Here is a 20,501-nt window from a genome sequence, read left to right as displayed (position 1 = left end):
TCCTTCCTCTCAGGCTTCTCGCGCGGCGCCGACGCCGGCCACAGGCCGCTCCATCTCCTCCTCTCCATCTCCCGCTTGTGACATCTCCACTGGAGCAACCCACCGCCGCTCTTCTTCCTCCGCCTCAGTTCGCCGGAGCCGCCGCAGGCCGCCCCTCTCGCTACTTTCCCTCTTTTCCTCGCCATACCACGCGCCAACTTCCAACGCCGCCAACAGGAAGAGGAGCTGGGCTTCATCGCCGCCGCCGGCAGCCACTGCTACCTTCCCCCGCGGCCACAGCCGCCGCCGGCTTTTCCCGCGGCCACAGCCGCTGCCGACAGCCGCAGCCTCCCCCTCTCGCATCTATTGCCGCTGTCTTTAGTGGATATCGTCACCTTCCAGATAGCCGTAGCTCGGTACTATTTGGGTAATTCTGGCCATCGCGCCGAGGTATTTTACTCTTTGCATCGTTATCATCATGGTGGGTTATTGGGTTTATCCGGCCTGCGTGCCGTGTTCCGGCCTGCGAGCCGTTGTGGTATCCCGGCCTACGTGCCATCTTTTGGATCCATGTCGCACTGGATTCCGAGTTATCGCCCGCGGATTCGGCTGCCCGACCGACTTGCATTCATCCACCTCGCCGGAACCAGCTCACCGCTCCATCCGAGGGCGCCCCCCTGGGCCAGGGTACGTCATTGCACTCGTTTCATACTTATTTTATTATCATATTACTATGCGGTTACTTATATATACGTAGGATTAGCCTCGAGGTACGAGGGGGAACCGATCGGAATCTGGTCTGATTGGGAGGAGGACTTGGCGATATGGTCGGCGTGGCGGACAGACTCATCGGCCGGGTCATGAGGATGCGGTCAACCTTCGGACCGTCAGCCGGCGGTTCGTTTTCTCGGCTTCGAGACGGGATCAATTGGCGCCGTGCAGGGGCAGCGCGATCCGGGCGTGAAGATGAGCGGCCGGATAGTTACGCCATCCTCATGACCACGGTCGGTTTTACATTATTTGTTACATTGGTTATATGATCATACTACTCCGAAGGCCCCGATCGGTAGGAGGTTTATATCCGAGCCAGGGCTCGGCGAAGGCCCGGCCGTCGGTAGGAGGTTTATATCCGAGGGGCTCGAGGCGAAACCCCCGTTCGGTAGGAGGTTTATATCCGAGCCAGAGGCTCGAAGACGAAGGCCCCCGAGCCGTTCGGCCGGGAGGTTGATATACGAGCCAGAGGCTCGAAGACGAAGGCCCCGAGCTGCTCAGCCGGAGGTATATTGTATGAGCCAAAAGCTCAATCCCGAAGACCCCGAGCCGTTTGGCCGGGCTGCGTATGGGATACGAGCGATGTTTGAAATAGAAGATCCCGAGCCGTTTGGTCGGGAAGGATATGAGCGGCCTGAATGTAAGCAGCGTTCGAAATCGAAGACCCCGAACCACTAGGCAGGGCTGCGTAGGTGATACGGGCTAGACGCTTGAAATCTGAGACCTCAACCATTCGATTAGGTCGAGATTATCATAAATATCCCCGAGCCGTTCGGCCGGGAAGGGTATCACGAAGACCCCGAGCTGTTCAGCCGGGCTGCATACTATTATGGCAGGATGGGAAACCAAAACCCTGCGCTGTTCAAGATGATAGAGGGAGGTTATTGCCTTGTATTCTGAAGAGTGTCTTATGTTCTCCTAACTCCACGGGTGTTCGGGAGTAGGGAGCTAATGCAGATCTCCGCTGGTCGCTAGGGAGCGAAGGCCTGAGCCGCTCGGCCAGGTACATTATAGCTGAGTACTACCTCAGGGAGCGAAGGCCTGAGCCGCTCGGCCAGGTACATTATAGTTGAGTACTTCCTCAGGGAGCGAAGGCCTGAGCCGCTCGGCCAGGTACATTTTAGCTGAGTACTTCCTCAGGGAGCGAAGGCCTGAGCCGCTCGGCCAGGTACATTATAGCTGAGTACTACCTCAGGGAGCTCGGCCAGGTACATTTTAGCTGAGTACTTCCTCAGGGAGCGAAGACCTGAGCCGCTCGGCCAGGTACATTATAGCTGAGTACTTCCTCAGGGAGCGAAGGCCTGAGGCGCTCGACCGGGTATATGGTTTTCCGAGCCAAGCGCTCGACAGCGAAGGCCTGAGCCGCTCGGCCAGGTACATTATAGCTGAGTACTACCTCAGGGAGCGAAGGCCTGAGCCGCTCGGCCAGGTACACTTTAGCCGAGGCTACCTCGGGGAGGATTATATACGAGCCAAGCTCTCGAAGCGAAGGCCTGAGCCGCTCGGCCAGGTACATTTTAGCTGAGTACTTCCTTAGGGAGCGAAGGCCCGAGCCGGTCGGCCGGGTATATGGTTTTCCGAGCCAAGCGCTCGACAGCGAAGGCCTGAGCCGCTCGGCCAGGTACATTTTAGCTGAGTACTTCCTCAGGGAGCGAAGGCCCGAGCCGGTCGGCCGGGTATATGGTTTTCCGAGCCAAGCGCTCGACAGCGAAGGCCTGAGCCGCTCGGCCAGGTACATTTTAGCCGAGACTACCTCGGGGAGGATTATATACGAGCCAAGCGCTCGAAGCGAAGGCCCGAGCCGGTCGGCCGGGTATATGGTTTTCCGAGCCAAGCGCTCGATGACGAAGGCCCGAGCTGTTCGGCCGGGTGTGTAGTCTCACTTGGAGACCGACGAGCACCGTCGTTAAAAATCGAGAGTCGGGCCGGCGACTATAAACCTCCCGGGCGACCGACCAAGAGTCAGGACGCAGTCGGGCCGGCGACTATAAACCTCCCGGGCTAAAGACCTCTGCACGGACCAGCATATCATATATTCTATCTCCCCTGTTCGGGGTCGAGTTATCATCGAAGGCCCCCGAGCTGATCGGCCGGGAGGTTTATAGCCGAGCCACAGGCTCGAGGACCGAAGGCCCCCCGAGCCGTTCGGCCAAAAGGTTATTATCCGAGCCAAGCGCTCGAAGCCGAAGGCCCCCGAGCCGTTCGGCCGGGAGGACCAGTATATCGGACCAGTATATCATACATCTATCTCCCCCGTTTGGGGTCGAGTAGCCGTCGCGAGCATCTATCTCCCTCGTTCGGGGTCGAGCAGTCCTCGCGACCCGGCATCTATCTGACCGATCGACGTCACCACGGTCGCACGCGCGGCATCGTCCGCCCGGCATCTATCTGACCGATCGACGTCACCACGCATAGCATCGTCCGTCCGACATCTATACATCCGATCGGCAGCATTACGATCGTTCGCACGACAGCATTCGTCCGGCATCTATCCATCCGATCGGCAGCATTCCGATCGCTCGTTCAGCATTTCCAACTCCTCGCTACTCAACTGCCGGACCAGCATTTTATGTTCGCTCGTTGACCATTCTCGATGCTGCTCATTCAGCACGTCAGGCCAGCATTTCATGATCGACTGATCGTCATTTTCTCTGTCGCTCGTTCGGCGTTGTCCGCTCGCCGTCTACTCACTCGATCGACATCTTTCCGATCATCCGTTCGGCCACACCGCTTGATCTAGGTCGCACGCCCGGCCTCGTGCCGGTCTATTCGTGGTCCATCGTGTCGCTCGGTCTGCTATCATGGCACTCGTCGCTTGCTTATTGTTTTAGCACTCGATCGATGTTGTCGCTCGCTCAGCATCTTCTGCTCGGCGACTATCCACCTGATTGTCATTACTTCGATCGTCCGGTCGGTATCTTCGCGCTGCGCACTCGGCATTGGTCCAGTTTTCGACTTGGTCTGCTCGGTATCATTACCATCTCCTACGACACCACTATTATAGCGACCGCTCGAGCGACATTATATTATTGGTCCAGCGATTTGGCTTTGACATCAGGAGCGGTTCAATTCTTTGCAATAGACTGTCCAGTCAGTCGGACTCACGCCTCCTTCGACTAGACTTGAAGGGGAGGCTTGTGATCCGGATCACAGTGGGGGCAAGGGATGGATTAAGGAGAGGGATAAGGGCGTTTTGGTCTTTTGGGCTCATTGAGGGTTTGGAGTGCTTTTAAGCACTGTTCACAGATTATGTAGAGGGGGGGAGAAGCTTGCACGCGGGAGAGAGGCTGCCGCCGCCAGAGGAAATGGAGCCACCTCCTTCCTCTCAGGCTTCTCGCGCGGCGCCGACGCCGGCCACAGGCCTCTCCATCTCCTCCTCTCCATCTCCCGCTTGTGACATCTCCACTGGAGCAACCCACCGCCGCTCTTCTTCCTCCGCCTCGCGACGCCGTCACCGCCCTCCTCCTCCACCTCTTTGCCGCCAGTACGGCTGACACGCCGCCGCCGGGGAGTGCTTTCTCCTTCGTTTTCCTACCTCGGCTGCCAACAGAGGGGAGAGAGGTTTCTTCCTTCTCCCGCGGCTACAGCCGCCGCAGGCAGCCATCGCTGCCTTTTCACGCGGCCACAGCCGCCGCCGACAGCCGCAGTCGCCCCCTCCCGCGTCTACTGCCGCTGTCTTTAGTGGATATCGTCACCTTCCAGGTAGCCGTAGCTTGGTACCATTTGGGTAATTCTGTCCATCGCGCCGAGGTATTTTACTCTTTGCATCGTTATCATCATGGTGGGTTATTGGGTTTATCCGGCCTGCGTGCCGTGTTCCGGCCTGCGAGCCGTTGTGGTATCCCGGCCTACGTGCCATCTTTTGGATCCATGTCGCACTGGATTCCGAGTTATCGCCCGCGGATTCGGCTGCCCGACCGACTTGCATTCATCCACCTCGCCGGAACCAGCTCACCGCTCCATCCGAGGGCGCCCCCCTGGGCCAGGGTACGTCATTGCACTCGTTTCATACTTATTTTATTATCATGTTACTATGCGGTTACTTATATGTCTGTGGGATTCGCCTCGAGCACCGAGGTACCAGAGACCGGGGGAACCCGGTCGCTGGATATAGGTACAGTTGACCGGAGGAGGACTTCTGACGATCTGGTCAACGTAGCGGACAGCTCATCGACCGGGTCATGAGGATGCGGTCAACCTTCCAGACACGTCACACCGGCAGGTTCGTTTTCTCAGCTTCCAGACAGGATCAACACACAATATCTATATGTCATAATAGTTGGAGCCTACAACCACAAAGTTAGCACATCATACTATTATCCTGCCTAAATTATGTATGACATGTGCATAATCTATTTGAAAATCAAACACACAGAGGCAAACCCTAGCTCTGATACCAATTGTTAGTTGGTCCTAGGAGGATCGTACCGGTTCCACTGTACAAAAATTTTGTACAAGTGTCGAACCTTTTCCTAAACAACCTATTATGTTCTTTAGAAGTTAAATTAGGAATCGCATACGGAACTTAACATTATTGATTCCAAATTTAACTTATCTGTTCTTAATGGTTTAGACTTGGATCGCAAGTAGAACTTAACACTATTGATCCAAATCAACCTATGTTATAAATTTAATTAAATATTAATTTCTAAAATTGGCTTCCAGGACTGCATGGCGAGACACATGGCCTTTTTGGGTATGGGAGAATCCACCACCGCCTAGACAAAGCCTTTTAAGGAAAGCTAATACTTAATTTCCTTATATAACTCTAGGTTTAACCAAAAAGAACAAGCGAATCACAAATTCAAAAAATAAAACAAAAGAAACACAAATTCGAAACAAATCCGAAAACTCTAGAATCATATGCCTCTTGTGTTTGGTATTTCCAAAAATAACTATACAAAGAAAACTAGTATGATGCGTAAAATAATTACTAGTTATACTTTTCTTTGTAAGCAAATAACCTCTTGATCTTCTACCGTATTCCTCTTCTAATCTCGGACGTTGTGTGGGCAACGATCTTCCGAGACGAGAATCACCAAGCTCCTTCTTCTCCAAGCTAGATTCGACCACCATCAATTCTCCAAGAGAAGTAGAGGTCCGACCACCACCATCAAGCTCCAAGGGATGCTAGAAACAAAGCTTCCTTTCTCTCATTCTTCTCCTAGCTAGAACTGGCCACCATCACCAACTCCAAAAGAAAGATGAAACCGGCCGCTAAAGAAGAAGAGAAGAGGAGAAGGAGAACCTCTAGGGCCGGCCACACCAAGGAGGAAAAGAGAGGAAGAAAAAGAATAGAGTTGTTCCCATGAAGGCACTTCTTACCCCTCTTTTATAATCCTTGGTCTTGACAAATAAGGAAATTTAAATAAAACTTTCCTTAATTTCCTAATTTATTTCCGGAAATTTATAAAAAAAAATCTCCAATAATTTTTCCCTTCATGGTGGTTTGTAAAAAGGAAATTTTATAAATTAAAATCTTTCTTTTAAACATGTGGATGATTTCTAAAAAGGAAAGTTATCTCTAAAAATTAAAATCTCCTTTCAATTTATAAATAAGGAAAGATATCAAATCTTTTCTTAATCTTTTGTAGAAACTTATAAAAGAATATTTAATTTTTAAACTCTCTTTTAAATCATGAACATGGTTAAAAAAGGAAAGTTTTCTCAAAATTAAAATCCACCTTTCAATCTACAAATAAGGAAAGATTTTAAATCCTTTCTTAATCTTTTGTAGAAAGCTATAAAAGGAAAATTTTAAATTTTAAACTCTCTTTTAAAACTATGGAAACCACCTAAGAAAAATTTATAAATAAAATCCTTTTTAATGTGATGTGGCCGGCCACATCATGCTTGGATTCCAAGCATTGGCCGGCCACCAACTTAGCTCAACCACTTGGTCTTGGACGACCCTAGCTTGGGTTCCAAGTTAGCTTGGTCGGCCCCCTTGGGTTGGGTAAGAAGTGGGTATGTGGTGGATATAAATCTCTATATACAAGAGACTACGATAGGGACCGAGAGGAGGAATTGGTTTTGGTCTCCCGATGAAAATAAGCTTCCCGTGTTCGCCCCGAACTCACAACTTAATTTCATCAATAATAATTCATACCACTAAAGAATTATTATTGAACTATCACACCAATCCCAAATTACATTTTGGGCTCCTTCTTATTATGAGTATGTTAGTCTCCCTGTGTTTAAGATGTCGGATGTCCACTAATTAATTGAGTTACTGACAACTCATTTGAATTAATATCTCAGTCCAAGAGTAGTACCACTCAACCTTATCGTCATATCGGACTAAGTCCACCTGTAGGGTTTAATATGATAATCTTTATGAGCTCCTCTTGGAGACATTATCAACCTAGATTACTAGGACACAGTTTCCTTCTATAATCAACAAAACACACTATAAGTAACATCATTTCCCAACTTATCGGGCATTTTGATTTATCGAGCTAAATCTCACCCATTGATAAGTCAAAGAAATAAATACTAAATATACGTGTTTGTTATTATATTAGGATTAAGAGCACACATTTCCATAATAACTAAGGTATAGTTCTTTTATCAAATCAGTATAAAAAGAACTTACCTAAAATGGTCCTACTCAATACACTTAGAGTGTACTAATGTAATTTATTAGTCAAGATAAACTAATCCCTAATCACACTACGACTTTACCGATGGTTTGTTCCTTTCCATCTTAGTCATGAGCAACTGTTTATAATTTATAAAGAACTGATAACATGATCTTCTGTGTGTGACACCACACACCATGTTATCTACAATATAAATTAATTGAACAATCACACTTAACAAATAAATGTAGGTATTTGACCATTGTGATTCTTTATTTCTAAATAAATGTTTATACAAAAGCTAGGCTTTTAGTATACACTCTAACACGAACAAGGGAAAGCTGATCTTCGCAGGGTGCTGGAACATAATGATTGGCCGACCCACATCAGCGGTCCAGACGTCCAGAGGGGGTCTGGACGCTCGGAGGTGGACAACACTATGGGGATAAAATTTCGATGAGAGTTCGCCATGTCAACATAGTCCAGGCACCTAAGAGGGGCTCCAGGTGCCCCAACGGGGCTATAAATGGAAGCTTCGACCGACAATTTCAGAACATCAATTGCTATGACTTTTATACTCACATGTTGCTCCAAAAAGGTCTCCGGGATACATAAAAGCTGCACCGACAACTTGTACTCAAGTTTTCAAAGTTGTATTATCGGTATAATTTAATTCCTGCAATTGTACTTAAATTCTGTAATTACTTCATGATTATAGTGATTGCCCAACGAAAGCACTCAGCAAGTGCGAGCCTTAGAGTAGGAGTCGTCAAAGACTCCGAACCAAGTAAAACTACTTGTGTTAGCATTTGTGTTTTCATGATTCTTTTCAGTTGCGAATTATTGTGACTTTCAAAAAAATGATGAATGTTATAAGCCCCCCTCTAGCATCTTTACAATCCAATAGATATACGTTGTGAATATGAAAGATATAGATACAATAAGGAAAGTCCAAGTGAGATCTTGGCAAAGGCAAAGTCCAAGGGTGAGTCTTGGCAGTGTAAGTCCAAGTATGCAGTCTTTGCAACGTAAGTCCAAGTGTGACTTAGCGAGGTTGAAGTCCCAGAGGTGAGGAGCTTCTTGGCAATGAAGGACCTGACAACAAGGACAAGGCTGAAGGAAACCCTGGAAAGTAAAGTGTGAAGGATGGGGAAGCATCTAAGGGACGCAAAGGCTGATGGAGGAGGCTATAAGACAAGGTTAAGGTTGTGTGGGCGAGGATGAGTGCATGAGTGATTGTGCTCGGGGTTAAACCCTAGTGTTAGGGTTTACCAGTCGACTAGTGTATTCCCAGTCTACTGATGATTGAGAAACAGTAAGTTCAGCAGTCGGACTTCTGTTTGCTTAATGATAAGTCGATTGATGTCTTCATCAGTCTACTAGTCAGTCGATTGGTCCTAATACTAGTCAACTAGTATCGAGCCGTTAGAGGTGTAATAGTTAATTTTTCACAGAGGGTAGTCGACTGGTAGATTTACCAATCGACTAGTTGTGAAAAAATAGCTTGGATATTTTCTCCCAAGCTCTATATAATGGAGCTTGGGATGGTGGCTTGGGTGAAAATATTAGAGGTGGTTAACCCCTAATTAGAGTCTTCAAGCTCTCGTGATCCAAGTGCGTATGATCGAGTTTACAGCGAGGTTTCTCCACCAAGAAAGAGTCGTTCACTTGCCAGAATTTGTCAAGGATTGATCCACTGAAGGATCACTGGGATCGTTCACCTTATGGACATTTTTGGATGTATATTATAAGCCTACCTTTTGTATGAACATTTATTTTGAAATATTTTAAAATGAGAATCACTTTGGTCAAATGTCTACATTTTATACTTATATATATGTCAATGCAATTGTCTATTTAATTTATATTATAGATAACATGGTGTATGATGCCACAGAAGATCATATTATCGGTTCTTTATAAATTATAAATAGTGGCTCACAACCAAGATGGATTGAGACAAACCATTGGAACGGTTGTAGTGTACTTTGATATTAATTTGTCTTGACTATAAAATTACACTAGTACACTATATGTGTATTGAGCAGGACCGTTTGAGGTTGTTCGATTTATACTGACTACATAAAAGAACAAACGTCTGTTATTATGGATGTGCGTCCTCTTAATCCCGATATAATAACAAGCACATATACTTAGTATTTATTTCTTTAACTTATCAATGAGTGAGATTTATTCGTTAAATCAATAGGCCCGATGAGTTGAGAAATAATACTGTTTATATTGTGTGTTGTTGATTATAGAAGGAATCTATGTTCTAATTATTTAGGTTGATGATGCCCCCTTGAGGAGCTCATAAGGATTATCATGTAAACCTTGCAGATGGACTTAGTCCGGCATGATAATAAAGTTGAGTGGTACTACTCTAGAATCAGATGTTAATTAATTGTGTTGTCTGTAACTCAATTAATTAATGGATATACGATATCTTAAACACAGGGAGTTTAACGCACTCATGGTAAGAATGAGCTCATATTATAATATAGGATTGGTGCGGTAGTTCAATAATAACCATTTAATAGTACGAGTTATTATTGATGGACTTGGGTTGGGTGTTCGAGCCGAAAACAAGAAGCCCAAGCCCATCAAGAGGCCTAAACCAATTCCTCCTCTAGGTCCCTGTTGTAGCCTCTATATAAAGTCTCGCATCCACCCATCCACAACTTGATTTGGTTTAACTTAACTTATTTTGGTTTAGCTTGGTTTGGTTTTCTCCATTATAGAAAGAGAGTTTTTTTCTTAACAGAATTTTGTTATTTTTCTTTCTTTGTAACCGATGACAAAAGTTATAAAAGGAGTAGGTGGTGCCCCCTAAAATATAATTTTCCACAAGCCCCTTCTTCCCTTGTAGTCGGCGCCACCTCCTTTTGGTTTTCTAGGGTCGGCAACACAATCCCTCCTCCTCCTTCCTTGTGGTCGGCACCCCCTTACTCCTCATTGCTTAGGGTCGGCACCCCCTTACTCCTCATTGCTTAGGGTCAACACCCCCCTCCTCCTTGCTGAGGGTCGGCGGCCCTTCTCCCTTGATGGGCGGTGGCTTGAAGAAAAGTAAGAAGAGGAAGAAGATTAGAAGGTGCTACATCCTAGAACCTCCTTTTTTTGGCCGGCGGTTTGGAGAAACTAGAGGAAGGGTGGTTTTTGTCTTGGTAGATCATCGCCCACACGACGTCCAAGAAGAGGAGAGGAATACGGTAGAAAATCAAGAGGTCTTTAGCTATAAAGAAAAGGTACAACTAGTTCTTTAATTCCGCTACGTAATTAGTTAGTTTTCTTTGTATCATTTTTTAAATATTAACACAAGAGGCCAGCGATCTTGTACTTCGATCAAGGTGTGCTTTGATCCGTCAAGAACTTGCTTGATTGATCAAACACATGTCTGATCGAACATGCGGGTTGCTAGAAAAAGTTCTGTACTTGTACAATTTTTGTACAAGGAAATTTAAACATAACGAAATTCCGGCGCCTTCAGACACGCCATGGAGTAGGAGTCATAATCTCTAAATCAAGTTAAATCAACGTGTTAGAGGTGTAAGTACCCCGTAGTAGTTTTAATGTAATCAACCAAATCAAGTTAGATCATGTTATGTTTGATCCTTGTGTCTAAGTGTGCAAAAACTTAGAAGCACAAGAAGTCGAGCAAGAGATATGGCTAGAGAAGGATGGCATGGGAAAGAGTCGACAAGCTCGGTGCGTCTGATGGATGAGGTGATGCGGAAGAGTACGTTGGCGGATGAAAAGGGAACATGAGACGTTTCCGAGGGACAAGAAGTCGAAGCAAAAGATTGCTCAAGAAGTGAGCCTAATTTCTGATGGTCGACATCACCCGAAGAAGGCATCGGACTAGTCAGCCAAAGCTGACTGGCCCGTGTGCTTGTACCACTAGGGTGCTCGAATGGGTTCTTCGGCATTGCGGATCAACTTTTGGGCCTACGTCAGCAATGGTACAGGCGCCTAGAGAGGGTTGGGTGCCTAGAGAGGGTCCGAGCACCCGAAGATGAATAAAATCTTATAACTTGGCTATTGCATAGTCGTTGTGTGGAGATAGAATTTTGTCATGCTGGGGGCTCCTGGAGAGAGTCAGGGTGCCCTGATCGTGTCATGTCAGTAAATGGTCTGTTTCAACCAATGAACTATAAATAGAGTTTTGGTCTTTTTCATTTCAAACAACACATTTTGTATTCTTTCTTGTTTCGAACTTCTGTACTCTTAATGTTGTAAGAGGCTTCTTTGCCTTCATAAAAGGAGAACTTACTACTTGAGCTTTAACTGTCTTGGATTAGCAAGTTTCTCGGTTGCAAACTGAGTAAACTCGGAGTCTTCTCTTACTTTTTATATTATTAGTTCTTATTAACTAATATGTGTTTGTCTTTGTTAAAGTTGAAAGCAAAAGAAAGTATAAATTTGATTGCAGGGCTATTCACCCCCCTCTAGCGGATCGCATAAGACCTACAATTGATATTAGAGCGAGAATGTCTCAGAAGGACTAACCGCCAAATGAAGCAACGAGATGACCGGAGCTAACATCTATCCACCAACGTTTGAGGGAGAGTTCACATTCTGGAAACGAAGAATAGAGGTATTTTTTTGAACTGACTTTGATATAATGCTTTATATGAAATTTAGTTTTGAAGTCCCCAAAATAAAAAATGGAAAAGAACTTGAGGAGTATCTTTGGGCTCAGAAGTAGCGTGATAAATTCATAGCAAATGGTAAGCCCAAGTTCCATCTTATGAGTGTTCTTCCTATTCAGGAACTTGATAAAATCAGCAACTACCACTATTCAAAATAACTTTGGGAAAAGTTCTTGAGCTCTACGAACAATCAACGGAATCAAAATTTGATTCTACTATGGATACCAATTCATCTTCAGAAGAATCTGGATCCGAGGAGATTATCGGAAAAAACACTAAATACCGAGTACCTACCCAAAGATGATGAAAGCACCTTGGAGATGAGCATTGATGAAGGGGGAGACATTACAGAATAAAGCAGTAATGAAAGGGGAGCGTCTACCAACGAATATATAGTAAGTTAGGTAAGTAAACTTTCTCCAGAGTAATTATATAAAATTATGCAAATGCTAAGTAAATATTTATATAAAAAGAGAACAAAGTATGTAAAGTCAAATAAAGAATATGAATGTCTAAAAGAAGAATTTGAGAAATTAATAGATGAAAATATAAAATTAAAAGATAAAATAGAAATGTTAGAAAAGGATAATTCATGCTCAAATTTGTTACTTGCACCGGAAAGAAATTTCAAATATTATCAAAAACTTAATTGGGATTTCAAATATCATAACACTAAATTATAAAATTGTCATGAAAATATATTCCTAGAAAGTATTTGATTAATTATATTGAGTTCTAAAATCATGCTTAGATTAAAATTCTTATGCATGTTTTAATTTTAATTTACCTTAATATTTTTTGCATGTTTAAATTTGAATTTTTTTATTCACAAATTCTTAACTTTTATGAAATTAAGTCTTAACTTTTTTTCCCGAGAAATAGGATTTCATTACTTATCTCTAAAAAATTTTTTAAAATTTTTTGATCGTTGTATTATTTTTATGAATTTTTTAAACAAATATCATATTTTTAATTTAAAATTATTTCACAAAGTTATTTTTAAAAATTTTATTTTTCTGTGATAAAATATCATGTTCTCTATCAAATAAAATATTTTCAAAATTTTTTACCGTTATTGAATTTTCTATATCTATTTTTTTAAAATGCTAATTTTTAATATAAAAAATTCTCGACCATTCAATTTTTGACAATTTATTTTTTATGCAAAAAAATTTGCTCTTTTATATTCTATTTTTTTTTTTGTAATTTTTATGCTAAGAAACTATTTTTAAGAATTTTGTAAGATATACCTTTTTCTATAGAAAATAATTGTTTACTACTTGTATTAATTTTATTTTTTTGTGAAAATTTTATCATTATTTTGGATATATCTGTTTAACCATTACAAAAATTTTTAGAATTTTTTAATAGTTGAAAAAATTAAAATTATTTCTTCCAAAACTGGTTTATAAATCATAAAGATTTAGATGTTTTAAATTTAAACTTCATAATTTTTTTAAATGGTAGTCACTGTTTTTATATTCCTTAAATTTTTTTTCAAAATTATTTTCAAAGAATACCCCTATTTTTAATGTGATTAAAGGAGGAGAATTATAGATTAAGTATAAGGGCAGGTACATTTTGATTTTGGATTACATGACATGTTTATTAATTGTAAATTATTTACCTGTAATTTTACTATTTTTGTTTTTACCTTAAATTAGCTTGGGTTGCTCACATAAAAAAAGATAAGATTATAAATATCCTGTGGTAGTTTTGATGTGATCAACCAAGTCAAGTTAGGTCATGTTGTATTTGATTCTTGTGTCTAAGTGTGCAAAAACTTAAGAGCATAAGAAGTCGAGCGAGAGACGCAACTAGCGAGCTAGCGAGAACGATGACACAGGAAAGAGTCAATGGGTTTGGTGCGTCCAAAAGACAAGATGCTGTGGAAGAGTACGCTAGAAGACGAAAATGGAGTAAGTGACATTTTCGAAGGATGAGAAACTAGAACGGAAGATTGCTTGAGGAGAAGGTAGGAAGATGAGTTCGGATGAACTCAATTTCAGATGACCGAGATAACCTAAGCTGCCGGAGAAGGCACCGGACCAATCAGCCAAAAATGATTGATCCAGGTGTCTGGACCACCAGAGTACCCGAATGGGTGCATCGACGTTGCGGATCAACTTTTGGGTCTACTTCAGCAACGGTCCGGGCACCTGGAAAGGGTTCGGGTGCCTAAAGATGGATAAAACCTTATCACTTGGTCGTTGTGTGGAGATAGAATTTTACCATGCTAGGGGCGCCCGGAGAGGGTTCGGGTGCTCGGATCATGTCACACCAGCAAATCGTCAGTTTCGACCAGTGGACTATAAATAGAGCCCTGGTCTTCTTTATTTCGAACAACACACTTTATATTCTTTCTTGTTTTAAACTCCTGTACTTTTAACGCTGTAGGAGCCTTCTCCGCTTTCATAAAAGGAGAACTTACTACTAGAGCTTTAACTATCTTAGGTTAGCAACCTTCCTAATTACAAACCAAGTAAACTCGAAGTCTTCACTTACTTTTTATGTTATTAGTTCTTATTAACTAATGTATGTTTGTCTTTGCTGAAGTCGAAAGCAATAGAAAGTATATATTTGATTGTAGGACTATTCACCTCCCTCTAGCCGGCCCACGAGACCTACAAGAGGTTTGATTGTTTTGTTTGTTGCCTCTAGGTTTTAGTTTTCCTTTATTTGTTTTGATATTCTGTTGCGCTAACAAACATAAGAAGCGATTAAAGTGGGTGATCGACTATTCACCCCCTTTAGCCGGGCATCAAGGTCCCAACAAAAATAACATTTTAATGAGGAAAACAAATGATGGGGACTTCATAAGGGTGTCAAAAATGAATATGATCTGTCAGCCTGACTCGAGTCGACTCGAAAAATATCAAGTTTGTGTTAGGAGTTTTTGGGTTTGGGTTGAGGTTTTTGTCTATTGTGTTAGGATCGGATTCAGGCAGTCCTGAATTTAGGAGTTAGTGAGTTTTTTTTAGGGTTAAATCAAATTTTATTTTACAAGTTAAGATACTTTAGGTTAGCACGATAATGATAAAATATTGAGATAACAAAATAATAATTATAAGGAAAATAGTAAAAAAAAAACTTTTTGATTAGGTTGTTCGAGTTGGGCGGGTTATTCGGGTTCAAATTCAAATTTAGGATTTTCAGGTTGTGTTTAGGTTCTAATCGAATTCGGGTTAATTTTTTTTTATATAAAATCTTTGCTTCAATCCGACCCAAACCCAATAACCCACTCGAGTTGACATCCCTAGGACTCCATGACTCTCATTACATTCCAAATAAATATTATTTGATCACGATCGATCTTGTAGAAGCTATCATATATCTTTTATAACGATAACTTTATCATTTTAAATTTGTTTCTTTGAGTGATAACCTGATTAAATAATATGTCAGTGAGTAAAATAAATGTAGACTTTGCGATGTTTATTATATTTCAAATGCAACATAATCTAATTTTGATCGAATGTGCAGAAACTAACAACTAACTGTTACATGTTGTAAAAGCTAATATATAGCTTCTACGGATGGGTTTGGTGAGGGGTAATGTAATAAAATTAATAATATAGTGTAATATAATTAATATTTCATTAGTACATTTAGTGAAAGGGTTGTATATTATGTATGATTGTGATATTTAATTACAAGAGTGATTAATTTTTTTTTAAAAGAATGTAATTCATATTATTATAAAATAATAAAAATATCTTACGATCTCTGTCACTGTCGACACCCGGTGGCGATAGCAATGCCCGTGATTGGTTAGTGTAGGAAATAGAATAAGGATATATTTGATATTTAAATTTTAATTAAATATTGAGTTTAAAATGTAATTGGATTACATGTTATTGATCTTGTAATCAAGATTACAAACTTTATTATTTTTTTAGTTTTTAGTTTTTAGTTTTTACAATTTAAGAGTAAATTTGAATTTGTTTTTAGAAAAAAAAACCTAATATGATGTTGTTATGGGGGCCCTTTTAGTTTCTACCCTTAAATGTGTTGTTTTATAAATTAATTTTATTAATTAACTTCTTTAAAATTATTAATTAAGCTCCATAAAATTTTAAATAAATAAGATTGAACATGCTAATAAATTTTATTTTCATCACTATTCTTTTAAACGAGTATAACTATCTCATAAGAATAGAAATTAATATTATATTTATATATAAATGACTCACTATCCTAATTAAGCAACAATAAAATGGAAATAAATAAATAAATTTATTTATTTATTTTCAAACAAAAGCAATCAACACATAGAAAATACGTAAGAAAAAAAAAGAGGAAATTTATTTGTTTTTAATGTACAATGGAATATTTAAGGAATGAATTATCTATTTATAAGGAATAAAATAGATATAAAATATAAAAGATTATTTTCTATATTTTAAAAGGTACGTATTTTTTTTTGGAGGTTACAAGGAATATTAAATGTGATTGATAAATTATTGTAATTAATGCTTGTATTTATTGGAAGCGTATCCAAATCGTTATTTGGTTACCATTCGAGGATGCTTCGTCACCAATAATTAGCCCTAGCAGTCAACAATAATTACGAAACATACCCTTTGGCACAGGGTAATTATTAGCGTTTTTAGGGGTATTAAAGTCACATAAAATTACCAGCGGCTTCCCGATGACTCGTCGGTCGTCACTCTCGCGCGCCTTCCTTTCTCGCCTTCGCTCGCTCTCCATATAATTGATCTCCACCTCCGCCGCGTTCCTGCGTCTCTTCCTCTTCCTCTTCCTCTCCCTCTTCGTCTCCCTCCGCCGCTTCCAATGGACGTCGACACTGTGCTCGAAAAGTCTGTCCTCCGCCTCGTCAGCGGCGGCGGTTGGCGGGCGGTGCTCGTCTTCGTCGCCCTCGCGGCGTCAGCCGCCGTGCTCCTCGCTTCGTTCCCCACCTCCACTAGCGCCCCCGCATGGTTCTCCATTTATTCCTCCTCCTCGATATCCTCTGCGTCGGCGCGTCCACCGGTGACGACGCCGGCTGCCGTGGAGCCCTCCGGTGGCGTAAAGGTTGCGCCTTTGTGGGCTTACGGGGTAGGTAATTAAAGCTCCTCGCTTCTTCCATGGATACAAAGATCGAATCTTTTTTGCTTCTGGATATTGATCTCTCGCTATTTGATCTGTGTTAGCCTGCAAGTTCCGATTTTTCCTCTGTTTCCATCGTCCATAAGCCGCCTTCTACTAGTTCCCCTGCTCCTGCTCCAATTGAGAATCCTCCTGTTCCTGCTCCTGTTCCTGCTTCAATGGAGATATCTCCTGCTCCCGCTCCTTCTCTCCCATCACTCTGGAGCGAGGTAGAAGATTCGAACATCTAAAAGTTTTTATTTTGCGTGTGCGATGATTGATTTCTTATAGCAATCCAGACAGACCTCCAGCTTCTCGACGCGAAGGAAGAGATCGCACGCGCTCCTCCCCTTCCGAACGACTCCGATCTCCACGCTCCATTGTTCTTGAACGTCTCCGCTTTCAAAAGGCGAGAAGAAGAAATTATCACCTCTCCTCTAGTTAAAGAGCAACCCTTCACACTCTCGATAATTGCAGGAGCTACGAGCTCATGGAGAAGATCTTGAAGGTCTACGTCTACAAGGAAGGAGAAAAGCCTCTGTGCCACACGCCTGAACTGACCGGCATCTACGCCTCCGAAGGATGGTTCATGAAACAGTTAGAGGAGAACAAGCAATTCGTGGTGCATGATCCAGACAAGGGCACAAGGCTCACCTTTTCTACCTTCCCTACAGTTCGCGCCAGCTCAGAACCCATCTCTACGTCCCCGATTCTCACTCCATGCAGCCATTGTCGATCTTCTTGAGGGACTACGTCAACTTGATCGCCGCCAAGTTCCCCTTCTGGAACAGGACAAAGGGCTCGGACCATTTCCTCGTCGCCTGCCACGATTGGGTACCTCGATTTCTCCCCTTAATTAAACGTCGAGGGATTACTTTTCCGATGATCTTCCGGCTGTTGCTCTTGCTTCAGGGAACCTACACCACTAAGCTCCACGAGGAACTCCGGAGGAACGCGATCAAAGTGGTGTGCAATGCGGACGTCTCCGAGGGGATCTTCCTGCGCGGGAAGGACGTTGCTCTGCCGGAGACGTACGTGAAGACGCCCAAGGATCTGCACAAGGACGTCGGGGGGAGGCCGGTGTCGCGGCGGAACATCTTCGCCTTCTTCGCCGGCCAGATGCACGGCCGCGTCCGGCCGGTCCTCGTCCAGCAGTGGAAGGGCAAGGACAGCGACATGAAGATCTACGAGAAGCTCCCCGCGGCCGTCGCCCGGCGGATGTCCTACGTCGAGCACATGAAGTCGAGCCGGTTCTGCATCTGCCCCATGGGCTACGAGGTGAACAGCCCCAGGATCGTGGAGGCCATCCACTACGAGTGCGTGCCGGTGATCATCGCCGACAACTTCGTGCTGCCGTTCGAGGAGCTGCTGGACTGGACCGCGTTCTCCGTGGTGGTGCCGGAGAAGGATATCCCGAACCTGAAGAAGATCCTGAAGGGGATCAGCGAGAGGCGGTACAAGAGGATGCAAAGCAACGTGAAGAAGTTGCAGAGGCATTTCTTGTGGAACTCCGAACCAGTCAAATACGATCTCTTCCACATGATCCTGCACTCCGTTTGGTTCAACAGATTGAATCAGATGAACACGAAAGCTTAACAGATTGTTTATTTAATCAATTTTTAGAGTAAAAATCGATCCTAGAGAAGCTGATGATTTGATATCCCACCACGAATGTTGACGTTGGATCAGTTATTTTATTTTTTCAATTAATCCTGAACAATGTTTAAGGTGCGGACATAGACTCCAATTAGGTCACAAAACATTAGTTGACACTTTTTTTTCTACAACTTAAGACGAGATTGACATTGATATCAATGATGTTACCATAAATTTGACTTTGATAGGGTTTAGTTGTTTTTGGTTAGGCTCATCTCTGTGTAGTGATTTATGGCTCGTTCAATCATATTAGAGGCATTGCAGAATTGTGATTTGGATTATAGAATTGCATAATCCTTCTATCCGGAAGTACCAAATTGCTCCTGGATGATTTGAGATCTTCTTTTACAGTGGAATTAGAGCCGAATATATCACATAGGATCCGTAGAATCAGTATGATCTTAGGTTACAATGATTCTATACATTGTTTGTTGGGGTGCACTGTTGACTTTTAAATCATGTCATTTTGTGATTTATTTTAGGACTATAGGTCCTATTGATACAAGCCTGACCCTAAATCAATTATGTATAAGATAATTGGAGAAAAAAATAATATCATTCATCCCAAGTGCCCTAATATCATCGGTCACACGATAAGATATAACAACAACAACAACCACCAAGCATTTTTTCACTAGGTGGGGTCGGCTATATGAATCTTTTTACGCCATTGAGCTCTATCTCCTATTATATCATCATCTATATTTAAATAAATTTTATCTTATTTTATTGTTGCTAACTAAGTCTTTTTTGGTCTTCCTCTTCCTCGTTTGATATGCATGTTTATCATAGTTGCACATCGCTTAACTGGAGCATTTATTGGTCGTCTAAGTACATGTCCGTACCATCTTAAACGTGTCTCTCGAAGTTTTTCCTCAATAGATGCAACTCCGACTTTCTCTCTAATGCTCTCATTTCTTATTTTGTCCATCTTCGTATGCCCACACATTCACCTTAACATCCTTATCTCTGCAACTCTCATCTTTTGCTCGTGTGCTCGAGTCATAGCCCAACATTCAGCTCCATATAACATAGCATGTCTAACTGCGATTTTATAGAACTTACCTTTAAGTTTAAGAGGTACTTTACGGTCACATAAAACACTCGACGCTCCCCTCTATTTCACCCATCCTGCTTGTATTCTATGTAAGACATCTCTCTCAATCCCTCCATCATTTTGTAAAAATGATCCTAAATATTTAAATCGCACGGTTCCAGGCAACTCGTCCTCTCCTATCTTAACAATTGTTTCATTGCTTCTAATATTGCTAAACTTAAATTCCATATATTCTGTCTTTAATCTACTAAGCTTAAAACCTTTCCCTTCTAGTGTTTACCTCCAAGATTCTAGCTTAGCATTTACTCCTTCACGTGTTTCATCTACCAAAATAATATCATCTGCAAACAACATGCACCACGGTACTGTGTCTTGAATGTGCGCAATTTTATTACCTTTTCCCAAAGTTTCATAGTATGACTCATTAGTTTAATACCCCTATAGTTTGCACAATTTTGTACGTCTCTCTTATTCTTATATAAGGGAACTAGAGTACTTATCCTCCATTGATCAGACATTTTTTTTTTCAATATCATGTTAAATAATTTTGTAAGCCATTCAATACCTTGTTTCACTAAGCACTTCCATACCTCTATCGGAATATCATCTGGTCCCACGGCTTTTCCATTGTGCATCTCATTTAAAGTTTGTTTTACTTCTGAAGTTTGAATTCTACGATAAAAATTAAAATTTCGATGCTCATTTGACCTAATTAAATTA

At 42.3% G+C, this 20,501-nt stretch overlaps 1 protein-coding gene and 1 pseudogene across 1 annotated transcript; both read left to right on the top strand.

The window, feature by feature from the left end:
* The first annotated feature begins 549 nt into the window (after positions 1-549).
* LOC122036546 (protein enabled homolog) lies at positions 550-17,319 on the top strand. The gene is made up of 4 exons (XM_042595895.1): positions 550-666; positions 4,006-4,500; positions 16,622-17,038; positions 17,134-17,319. The coding sequence occupies exons 1-4, from the start codon at positions 550-552 to the stop codon at positions 17,317-17,319; spliced, it is 1,215 nt and encodes a 404-aa protein (XP_042451829.1).
* Positions 17,320-17,471: 152 nt separating this feature from the next.
* Positions 17,472-18,835, top strand: LOC122036564 (annotated as a pseudogene).
* Positions 18,836-20,501: the final 1,666 nt, after the last annotated feature.

This window comes from Zingiber officinale, unplaced genomic scaffold (genome assembly GCF_018446385.1).
Source record: "Zingiber officinale cultivar Zhangliang unplaced genomic scaffold, Zo_v1.1 ctg174, whole genome shotgun sequence".
NCBI lineage: Eukaryota > Viridiplantae > Streptophyta > Magnoliopsida > Zingiberales > Zingiberaceae > Zingiber > Zingiber officinale.
The sequence above is the reverse complement of the archived record's forward strand: the minus strand, read 5'-3'. Positions and strand labels throughout refer to the sequence as shown.

Bases quoted from the DNA above. Each gene is read 5' to 3' on its own strand.
- LOC122036546 (XM_042595895.1), top strand. From the start codon at position 550: ATGTCGCACTGGATTCCGAGTTATCGCCCGCGGATTCGGCTGCCCGAC. The intron at 667-4,005 runs GTACGTCATTGC...CAGATTATGTAG, and splicing joins GGGCGCCCCCCTGGGCCAGG to AGGGGGGGAGAAGCTTGCAC. The intron at 17,039-17,133 runs GTAGGTAATTAA...GATCTGTGTTAG, and splicing joins CGCCTTTGTGGGCTTACGGG to CCTGCAAGTTCCGATTTTTC.